General features: G+C 54.0%; 2 protein-coding genes across 2 annotated transcripts; both read left to right on the forward strand.

The window, feature by feature from the left end:
* The first annotated feature begins 5,669 nt into the window (after positions 1-5,669).
* ZNRD2 (zinc ribbon domain containing 2) lies at positions 5,670-7,047 on the forward strand. The gene is made up of 4 exons (XM_043582523.1): positions 5,670-5,800; positions 5,897-6,048; positions 6,178-6,262; positions 6,669-7,047. Exons 1-4 carry the CDS (start codon positions 5,782-5,784, stop codon positions 7,010-7,012), a joined length of 600 nt encoding a protein of 199 aa, XP_043438458.1. The 5' UTR covers positions 5,670-5,781; the 3' UTR covers positions 7,013-7,047.
* Positions 7,048-7,166: 119 nt separating this feature from the next.
* On the forward strand, positions 7,167-9,452 carry FAM89B (family with sequence similarity 89 member B). The gene is made up of 2 exons (XM_043582524.1): positions 7,167-8,217; positions 8,626-9,452. The coding sequence occupies exons 1-2, from the start codon at positions 7,918-7,920 to the stop codon at positions 8,902-8,904; spliced, it is 579 nt and encodes a 192-aa protein (XP_043438459.1). The 5' UTR covers positions 7,167-7,917; the 3' UTR covers positions 8,905-9,452.
* Positions 9,453-10,698: the final 1,246 nt, after the last annotated feature.

Genomic DNA, 10,698 nt, shown 5'->3' on the forward strand with positions numbered 1-10,698 from the left:
GGGCTCGAACTCAGGAGCCGTGAGATCATGACCTGAGCTCAAGTCGGACGCTTAACCAACTGAGCCACCCTCTTTTTCTATTTTCTTAATGTGGAAGTTTAAGCTATTGATTTTAGATCTTTTTTTTTCTTTTTAAATTGAAGGTTTTAGGGGTGCCTGGGTGGCTCAGTCGGTTAAGCGTCTGACTTTGGTTCAAGTCATGATCTCACGGCTCCTGAGTTCGAGCCCTGCGTCAGGCTCTGTGCTGACAGCTCAGAGCCTGGAGCCTGCTTCGGATTCTGTGTCTCCCTCTCTCTCTGCCCCTCCCCTGCCTGCATCCTCTCTCTTTCTCTCTCTCTCAAAAATAAATAAACATTTAAAAATTAAAAAAAATAAGATTTTAGAACTATAAATTTCCTTCTAAGCAGTGCTTTGACTGTATCTCGTAAGTTTTGGTATGTCGTGTTTTTGTTTTCATAAATCTCAAAGTAGTTTCTAATTTCTCATGTTATTTTTTCCATGTGATTTCTTCTATGACTCATTAGTCATTTTAGAGTCTGCTGTTTAATTTCTACGTATTTGTGAATTTCCTAAATTTCCTTCTGTTATTGAAAACTTCATTACATTGTGGTCTGAGAACTTACTCTGTATGATTTCAACCCTTTTGAATTTACTGAGACTTGTTTTATGGTTTACCATATGGTCTCTTCTGGAGAACGTTCCATATATACTTGAGAAGAATATGCATTCTGCTATTGTTGGGTGGAATATTCTATAGATGTCTGTCAGTACTTGGACTTGACTTGCACGTCTGTGACTTTTAAAGGAAACTACCTTGGTCGAGGCTCTGTCTCATTGTGATAATAACATCTTGGTTTTTTTCCTGGTTTTAATGTAAGGGCTAGGAGCATTTTCTAGGGCAGTGGAGCTGATCACAAAAATTTATCCAGATTTTTTTTGGCCACCTTTAGCAGCACTGTGAACCCATATTAAGACAAGAACCCAAAGAGCAATCCATGCCTCATCTATGGTTTTCTAAGGGAGCTTGTCTGTCTCAAGAGAATCTCCCTGAGTGGGATAAAGCTTCGATATAGCAGCTAGGACTCATTGGCAAAAAAACAAAAATGAAAACAAAAAACTAAGCAAAGCTGAGACCTTTCATCATCATCTTGGCATGGGTATAAGATTCGCATGATAGGGGCGCCTGGGTGGCTCAGTCGGTTGAGCGTCCGACTTCGGCTCAGGTCACAATCTCACAGTTTGTGGGTTTGAGCCCCACGTCGGGCTCTGTGCTGACAGCCCGGAGCCTGCTTCGGATTCTGTGGCTCCTTCTCTCTCTGCCCCTCCCCGACTTGTGCTCTGTCTCTCTCTGTCTCTCAAAAATTAATAAAACATTAAAAAACTGTAACAAAAAAAAAAAAGATTCGCCTGATAGACTGTAGGATGGACTGAGCTGTAAGATGGTCCCGCTGTTAACTCTCCTTCCTTAACAAGCATCCCATGTCCTTCTCCTCGTCTCCCAAGTGAGCCAACAAAATTCTCATGATTCATCTGACTTTGGTCCACAGGGGTAGTAAATTTCCCTCCCTTCATTGTTCAGTGTGTATGTGCCGTCTGAAAGGGGCTGGAAACTCCCGTAGGCCCCACATGAGTCTTAGGGCTGGTTGTTACAACGGGGCAGACCCGAGGCTGCCTGCCAGGCTGTGGGCCATTACCCCTGCATCCCCCAGTCCCACCCAGAGGAGAGTTAGCAACAACCTGGGCAGCGTCTGGCAGCTGGCTTTGACCCCACCTGCGACGACCTCCCTCACTCGTTCTCATGAACAGGAAAGGAAGTCGCAGGCCGTTTATTGATTGGTTGATGGTACGATTTGGTCAACCTGTGCGCTGCTGCTTCCCTTGGCCTTCCCCTCAACATGTGTTCGTCAGCCCGCGAGGTCCTCATACGTCCTCTTACGGAAAACTGTGCTTCCGTCAGCACCTCAGCCTCAGCGCGAGAACAGTCCAGAACTGTGAAAGGGTCTCTTATCATTATTTTTTTGTGCAGTTTATGATATTTATTTATTTTTTCTAATTTTATATTTTTTAAAAATTGACATCCAAATTAGTTAGTATCTAGGGCAACAATGATTTCAGGAGTAGATTCCTTAGTGCCCCTGACCCAGTTAGCCCCTCCCCGCCTCCCACAACCCCTCCAGTAACCCTCAGTTTGTTCTCCATGAGTCTCTTCTGTTTTGTCCCCCTCCCTGTGTTCATATTATTTTTGTTTCCCTTCCCTGATGTTCATCTGTTTTGTCTCTTAAAGTCATCATAGGAGTGAAGTCATATGATATTTGTCTTTGACTAATTTCCCTTAGCATAATACCCTCCAGTTCCATCCACGTAGTTGCAAATGGCAAGATTTCATTCTCTTTGATTGCCAAGTAATACTCCCTTGTATAGCTATACCACATCTTTATCCATTCATCCGTCGGTGGACATTGGGCTCTTTCCATACTTTGGCTGTTGTCGATCGTGCTGCTATAAACATGGGGGTGCATGTGTCCCTTCGAAACAGCACACCTGTATGCCATAGGGTCTCTCATTTCACCCTACTTTCAAATAAACAAGGTGACACAATTTCAGGGATACTGGCAGAAGACATGAGACTTCTGGGCCAGAGATATAAAGGACTTCATTACAGCACAGCACGCGTTATGAGCACGAGAATACTTGTCACTTCCCCTTACCCTCAGGTCTCACCAGTGCGATGCAGGTGGACTCATGTGGATGCCCACACACAGGGCCAGTTGTGTCACAGTAGAGGAACCCTGAGCTTGGGCCACCCAGGGATTTCATAACGGGCAGTAAGTATGTCCGCCCTTTGCTCTAGAGGGAGCCGCTATCTCTGTTGTCCAAGGCTGTTGACTCTACAAACATCCTGGGAAAGACAGTTCAGAATAAAGGTAGTGTCTCTGCTCACGAAACCTGCATTCGTGTGAGAGGCTGGGGGACAACTGTCTCCTACCACCTCTCTCCTCACATCTCACTAAATCCCCACGGCAACCCTGCCAAGTAGGTGTAACTGACCCAGTTTCACAGATGAGGAGCTGGAAGTCCAGACAAGCAAAGGGAATTACTGCTGGTGACAGAGGCAGTAAGCAGCGAATCCAGGATCAAAGCCAGGCCTAGCTGATGCCCGACCTGTGCCTTGTCTACCCTCCTGCACAACTGGAGGCAGGGACGGGCTCTGAGGAGAGAAAGGTGATGAGAATCCCCTTGAGTAATGGGAGAGCGGGTTTGCAGGGAGAGTGGGAAGAGAGGAAGTGGGCCGGGAGCCAAATTCATAGGACCTTGGAGACCATAGGAAAGACTTTGGATTTTTGTCTAGGTATGATGGGGAGATGCCAGAGAATTTTGAGCAAAAGAGCGATATGACTTGATTTGTGTCTTTTTGTTAACGTTTATTTACTTTTGAGAGGGACAGGAAGACAAAGTGGGAGCAGGGGAGGGGCAGAGAGGGAGGGAGACACAGAATCCGAAGCAGGCTCCAAGCTCGGAGCTGTCAGCACAGAGCCCGACGTGGGGCTCGAACTCACCAAGTGTGAGATCATGACCTGAGCCAAAGTCGGACGCTTGACCGCCTGAGCCACCCAGGTGCACCCTGATATAGGCCTTAAAAGCATTATTGTTGGGGCGCTTGGGTGGCTCAGTCAGTTGAGCATCCAACTTCGGTTCAGGTCACGATCTTACGGTTTGTGGGCTCAATTCCCACGTCGGGCTCTGTGCTGACAGCTCCGAGCCTGGAGCCTGTTTCCGATTCTGTGTCTCCCTCTCTCTCTGCCCCTCCCCCGTTCATGCTCTGTCTCTCTCTGTCCCCAAAATAAATAAACGTTGAAAAAAAAAATTAAAAAAAAAAAAAAAAAAGAAAGAAGGTGGGGTCAAAAGGAGGGCACTCGATCTCCAGGTAAGATTGCAGAAGCATGTGCTGTGTAGCCAAAGAAGGAAGTTGCCAATTAGATGATGGGGGTCTAAATCCTAGCTCCTTCTCCTCTGCCCTGGGGTACAGCCTTAAGGCACTTCGGGCTGCACATCTGGGGACCACTGCCTGCCCCGTCTGGCTTCTCTAAATCTAATAAAGGAGAGAATGTATAAAGAAAAAGAACACAGAAGAGAGGGAAAAATCAAGACCAATGTCCAGGGAGCCCTAGTACTTTTAACAGAGACCTACCTAAAAAACAATATTACAGTCATACCTATTAGGTCCCTCAGCCTCACCATCCAGCGGGAACCTCTCCGCAGCAGCTGGACCAGCTCTGGTGCCTGCCCAGCACAGCACTTCTCAGTCAGCCAGCGTTTGGGGGCTTACACTTTTTTTTAATGTTTGTTTATTTTCTTTCTTTCTTTTTTTTTTAACATTTATTTATTTTTGAGACAGAGAGAGACAGAGCATGAACGGGGGGAGGGCCAGAGAGAGAGGGAGACACAGAATCTGAAGCAGGCTCCAGGCTCTGAGCTGTCAGCACAGAGCCTGATGCGGGGCTCGAACTCACGGACCGTGAGATCGTGACCTGAGCGAAGTCGGACGCTCAACCGACTGAGCCACCCAGGCGCCCCTAATGTTTGTTTATTTTCGAGAGAGAGACCGAGGGGGAGAGGGGAAGGGGCAGAGAGGGAGACACAGAATTTCAAGCAGGCTCCAGACTCTGAGCTGTCAGCACAGAGCCCGACGTGGGGCGGGAACCCACGAACTGTGAGATCATGACCTGAGCTGAAGTCAGTCCCACGCTGAATCGACTGAGCCACCCAGGCGCCCTATTGAGGGCTTAAACTTTAAAAAGAAGAGAAGGAAAGAAAAAAAGGAAGGAAGGAAGGTAGGTTAGGGGCGGACTTTGCATTAGTCGAAAGAAAAGAAAAGAAAGAGAAAGAAAAAAGAAAAGTTAGGGGCGGTCATTGCATGAGTCAAAAGAAAAAGAGAGAGAGAGGAAGAAAGGAAAGAAAGAAAGGAAAAAAAGGAAGGAAGGAAGAGAAAGAAGGAAAGAAAGAAAGAAAGAAAGGGAGGGAGGGAGGAAGGAAGGAAGGAAGGAAGGAAAAGAAAGAAAGGAAGGGAGGAAGGAAGGGAGGAAGGAAGGGAGAAAGAAAGAAAGAAAGAAAGAAAGAAAGAAAGAAAGAAAGAAAGAAAGAAAGAAAGAAAGAAAGAAAGAAAGAGTGAGTCAGGGGCGGACTTTGCATCAGTCCCAGGCCTTGGGGCTAAGGGGTCGGCAGATCGGGACTCCGAACAGGCAGAAAGGGGTGGGAGTGTCTTGAAACAGGCTGAAAGGAATAGAAAGGGAGACCGATCCCCGCCTGGCCTGCCTTCTTAAGTGAGAAGTACTGAGGCCCGAGGAGGCTGGACGCGCGCGCAGGGGGCCACTAGACGACACTGCCCGGCCTGCCGGTGCGACCGGTACGGAAAGGGAAGCCCTAGGGCAGGTGGAGGCCAGCGGGGATTTCACCAGCCAAGTGGTCTTCTTCATCTGCGACGGGTAAGACAGGCGACCCCGCACACCCACCACTTTCCGGTCCTGCGACCCGAGCGGCGTTACCCCGGGGACTCCCCTCCTGCGGCCCCGGCAGCCCAAGGTTCGCAGACCCGGTTCCGGATGCGGGGCTCGCCAGCAGGCCAGCGTCACCGGCAGCAGCCACGCCCCACTCCTGGCATGTTGACGTCTGAGGGGTGCCGTTTCCGCCCTCATCCTAGGAGGGCGTGAAGGGGGCGGAGCCGGGTGGAAAGCGCGCTGCTTGTACGTCACTTCCGGTGAGCCTAGTGGCGACAACGGCAACATGGCCCTGAACGGCGCTGGTGAGGACTTGGGCTGCGGGGGCCTGTGGTTGCGGGATATCGGAGGCAACCCGCTCGGGCAAGACCTCTCTGTCTCTTGTGACTCTCTTCCGCCAGAAGTCGACGATTTCTCCTGGGAGCCCCCAAGCGAAGCGGAGACGAAGGTTCTGCAAGCGCGACGGGAGCGACAGGATCGCATCTCCAGACTCATGGGCGACTACCTGCTGCGTGGTTACCGCATGCTGGGCGAGACGTGCGCGGACTGCGGGGTGAGGAGACTCGGGACGTGGGATCGGGGATGGGGCCGCGGACCAGGCCTCAACGGCCCTTCCTCAACTCTCCCCCCTGGATTCCGTGGCCTCGCGTCTCACCCCTGCCCCCGTACTTTCTGCTTCTAGACGATCCTCCTCCAAGACAAACAGCGGAAAATCTACTGCGTGGCTTGTCAGGAGCTCGACTCAGACGTGGATAAAGATAATCCGGGTGAGGGGGTCGAGTGTGCTTGGTGGAGAAGATGCGTGCTAATTAGAAGCCCCGGAACAGTAGGTTTGGGAGGGGACAGTGGAGTCTGCGGGTGGGGCGGAGGTAAGGTGCTTTCTCCTTTCGGCTCTAGAAAGGACCATTCGTTCAGTGAGAGCACTAAACACCTACTTTGTGCCAGACACTGTGAAGAGTCTGAGCTCCATCGGGCACGGTCCTGATGGGAGAGATGAATCAAGGGCACAAGTAACTTCGACACAAAGAAGAAAATGGATGCGTTACCTAATAGAGGGGTTAGGAAAAACATCTCAAGCATAGAAAGAGCAGAGCAGTAAAGAGTAAGGAGGTGGCTCAGGGCCGAGAGGGGACAGGCGCCCTGACCATTTCACCCATTTTCTCCTTTTTTTAGCTCTGAACGCCCAGGCTGCCCTCTCCCAAGCTCGGGAACACCAGCTTGCCTCTGCCTCGGAGCTCCCCTTGGGCTCCCGGCCAGCCCCTCAGCCCCCAGTACCCCGTCCAGAGCACTGTGAGGGAGCTGCAGCAGGGCTCAAGGCAGCCCAGGGGCCACCCCCTCCTGCCGGGCCTCCAAATGCAGACGTCCTGGCCTGCACACAGGAGGCCCTCCTGCAGAAGCTGACCTGGGCCTCAGCTGAGCTGGGCTCTAGCACCTCCCTGGAGACTAGCATCCAGCTGTGTAGCCTAATCCGAGCTTGTGCTGAGGCTCTGCGCAGCCTGCGGCAGCTTCGACACTAAGAGGCCCCTCCTGAGAAAAACCCTCTAGAAAAACAGCTGTCCTCTCGTGTGGTTTGTTCTTTTCTTGGTTCTGAGTTGCATGCCAGCCCCGGCTCCGTGAGCCTTTTCCCTGCCTTTGGCCTCTTACCCTACTACTGTCTGCTCTTCCTGATGCCCTGAGAGATTCGTTGGGCTTGTCTCTGCTTGGTTTCCCCGCCCAGAATGAGGGAGGAGGGAGAGGACTATGTGATACTTTCTTTCTGAGGAGGAGGCCAAAGCCTCTCCAAAAGCCGAAGGAAGAGGGGTGGTCCTCTCCGCACCCCTGCAGCCTCCTCAGCCATCCAGTGCTCATTTCCCATCCTCCAGTGACATTTGGGGGTTCCAGGCCCCTTTGGCATCTTCTCCTTCCCCGGAGTATTCTGGTACCATCATCCTGACCCACCTCATGCCCAGCCCAGGTACTCAGACACTTGACAGGACGTCAGGGACCAAGTATGGACTTACCCAAGTCTCCCGACCGCCCCAGCCCCCTCGTTTTGGATCCTTTCCCTTGGGAGTTATAATTGGGCAGAATGATTAAACACATTGTTGTGGGGGGAGCAAAAAGGAACCACGAAGGAACCGCGTGCGCCGCTTTTGGTCACCCCCACCCCTTTTCTGGCTCCTGTTCAGTGGGTGCCCCATTCCGTTTTCTCAGCTTTTCGAGATGTGGTCCCACCACCATAGCCCTTTTAAGGGAGGCCCCGCCCGTGCGAAGGGGGTGGGGCAGGGGCGGAGTCGGAGGAGTCGGGGAAGGAACAAAGCGCGGCCTGCGGGCGGCGGCTGGGCTCGGCCGGCTGGGCCGCGCGGTGCGGGGCCTGCGGGCGGCGGCCCGGGCGCAGCGTTGAAGGGAAGCAGGCCGCAGCGGGGTCCGCGTCGGCCGGGCCATGAATGGGCTGCCCTCGGCCGAGGCGCCGGGTGGCGCTGGCTGCGCCCTAGCCGGGCTCCCTCCGCTGCCGCGCGGCCTCAGCGGTCTCCTCAACGCAAGCGGGGGCTCGTGGCGGGAGCTGGAGCGCGTCTACAGCCAGCGCAGCCGCATCCACGACGAGCTGAGCCGCGCCGCCCGCGTCCCAGATGGGCCCCGCTACGCTTCCGGCGCCACCAGCGCGGGACCCGCCGCCGGTGCCCCCGGTCCGCGTCGTCCTGTCAATCTCGACTCGGCACTAGCAGCGCTGCGCAAGGAGATGGTGAGTAGCTGGGCCCCGGACTTACTGGGCGGGGGTCTGCCACCGAGCGTGAGGGGCCGGCGCGGGGCGGAGGGCAGAGGCACGGAACGGGGAACGCATAGCTTGCGTCTCAAGATCTGCAGAAGCTAGTTGGGTCAGAGGGGATATGGTAACAATAATTATAGTTACTGTTTATGGCACTAGTTACCATGTATTTTTAAGAGCTTTACTCGTGTTATTTCATTGCATCCTGCTAGATCAATGTTAGCCCCGTTTTACAGATGAGGGTCAGTGACTTGCCTAAAGATTCATAGCTTGCAGGTGGCATCTGACGTCCACAAAAGTTTGTGCTTAGAAAGGTGCAGGAAGATTGGCTAGGGCCGAGGGTGGCCTGGACCCCAACCCCAGCCCACCCTCAGTCTTTTGCAGGTGGGGCTGCGGCAGCTGGACATGTCCCTGCTGTGCCAGCTGTGGGGCTTGTACGAGTCAATCCAAGACTATAAGCACCTGTGCCAAGACTTGAGCCTGTGCCAGGACCTGTCATCCTCCCTGCATTCAGACAGCTCCTATCCACCTGATGCTGGCCTATCTGATGATGATGAACCTCCTGATGCCAGCCTGCCCCCGGACCCGCCACCCCTCACTGTGCCCCAGACACACAATGCCCGTGACCAGTGGCTGCAGGACGCCTTCCACATCAGCCTCTGAAGAGCTGGGGGTGGGGGGAATATGCACCCATGCAAAAGGCTCAGAAACTCACCCGTAGTAAGTACTCAGACTTCTAGTGCCTGCTTTCCCCCATGCCACCTCACTTGATAGGAAGGCAAGGCTTGGGCCCCTCAGAGGCAAAATTGCCAACCCTCTCTCTCCTGACTCTGGTTAGCTGGCACTGGGGCAGGCACCTGGCCTACAGCCTTTGCCCGTGGCACTGGACCTCCACTTCTGCCACACGTGTGCACCCCAGCTTGGCCAGCCTTCAGTCTGGTGGTGGGGCCCAAAGCATCTGGCACTCCCCTTAGCGTCTCTGGGATTGGGATGAGTGCCTGGTTCCCATCACCTTTTCACCTTTTGCTGCTACTGGCAGCTGCTGGCTCAGGGGCATCCCACCTCTGGTCCCTGAGTTCCACTGCTCTAGACCAGGGCATCCCCATTCCTGCACCCACCCACGGCCAGGAGGGCCAAGGCTCCATGCTGGATATTTAAGTTTAGGGGCCAGACTCCTGGGCACGGAGGTAAATAAATACTCTCTCAGCGTTCTTGTGTTCTGACTGCCTGGCTCTGCGGCTGGAAGATAGCGGTGTTTCTGGCAAGTGCGGCCCCGCGCTTCGCCGGCAGATGGCGCCCAAGACCCCCCCGAGTGGAAGAAGGGCTGGCCGGTGATGGAATGCGAAACCTCCTTCCACCGACGGGGTTGGGGAGCTGGCCAAGCTGGTCCCGCGGTTCTGCGACGGCTGGCGAGGAACTTCCCCTCTCTGGCTGGACATCTAGGAGTCCAGCCCCTCTCCCCCCCGCCTCGCTTTGGTCCTTCCTGGCCGGCTGGGAAGGAAGGAGAAGGAGCCGCCTATCTTGAGAGAAACTTTCCACCCCGAGTGGGGGCGGAGTTGGGGCGGCACAGGAAATGGGTGGGCCTGAGCCAGCGGGCCTAGGGGCCCCTCGGCAGGAGAGGGGAAGACGCCTCCAGGAAGGGCCTGGGAGTTAGTGAGTGCTCTTTGGGTGGAAGGAAACAGCTGCAGAAGCCGAATGGGGTGAAGCTGCGTTGGCCCAGGCCTCCGTAGAGGCCACACAAGCCCTGGAGGGGAGCTGGGGGCAGGGCCCCGGGCTTCCGTGCATAAGACCCAGCTTTGATGAGGGGCGACTGGGTGCCAGATACTCCCATCCCGCGCCTACAGGCTGCCTAGCCCCCCCCCCCCCCCCTCCCGTCGCACTTGGAACCTTTAGAGTTCTATGTAAAGGGCTTTCTCTTACAGAAGAAACCGAGACTGCACTGCTGGGTCTGGGAGCCAAACCCAAACCCAGGTGTCAGGCTCGCTGGAGGAAGCCTGCACAGTTGGGTACGGTGGGTGCTCAGACCTCCAGGCACACACATAACGCCCCCATAACTTCCTGAGATGAAAAACAGAGGACCTCGAAATTGCACGGCTTAGGTTTACAGGTTGCTCACCCCCACACCCTGCTGTACGTCCCTTGCCTCCTGGACACAAAGGCAGGCACTCCTGGCAGATCAGTTATCCTGTTCAAACCGAGTATTTACTAAGCACCAGCCTGCAGTCCATTCACAAGCCTTGCAGAGGGCAGGCAGGGAGGGAAAGAGACTGGTGCGCCGCAGTTCTCTAACTGGGCCTGATACCTGCAGTTGCTCATTACCATGCAGGTAGGCGATAAGGGTTCTAATCTAGGTGTGAACAGGGCGGTTGATGCCTGGGGCAGGCTTCTTAGGGCAGGGAGAGTAAACTCATTTGTGCCTGCACACACACACTTTCCAGTCTGTGATAACGGGTTCCA

The sequence above is a fragment of the Prionailurus bengalensis genome, chromosome D1, assembly GCF_016509475.1.
Source record: "Prionailurus bengalensis isolate Pbe53 chromosome D1, Fcat_Pben_1.1_paternal_pri, whole genome shotgun sequence".
In the NCBI taxonomy this organism is placed as follows: Eukaryota; Metazoa; Chordata; class Mammalia; order Carnivora; family Felidae; genus Prionailurus; species Prionailurus bengalensis.

Excerpts from the sequence above, each read along its gene's own strand:
- ZNRD2 (XM_043582523.1), top strand. Across the intron at positions 6,049-6,177 it reads AGACGTGCGCGGACTGCGGG|ACGATCCTCCTCCAAGACAA; the intron begins GTGAGGAGACTC and ends TTCTGCTTCTAG. Across the intron at positions 6,263-6,668 it reads CGTGGATAAAGATAATCCGG|CTCTGAACGCCCAGGCTGCC; the intron begins GTGAGGGGGTCG and ends TCCTTTTTTTAG.
- FAM89B (XM_043582524.1), top strand. The coding sequence starts at position 7,918 with ATGAATGGGCTGCCCTCGGCCGAGGCGCCGGGTGGCGCTGGCTGCGCC. Across the intron at positions 8,218-8,625 it reads CAGCGCTGCGCAAGGAGATG|GTGGGGCTGCGGCAGCTGGA; the intron begins GTGAGTAGCTGG and ends AGTCTTTTGCAG.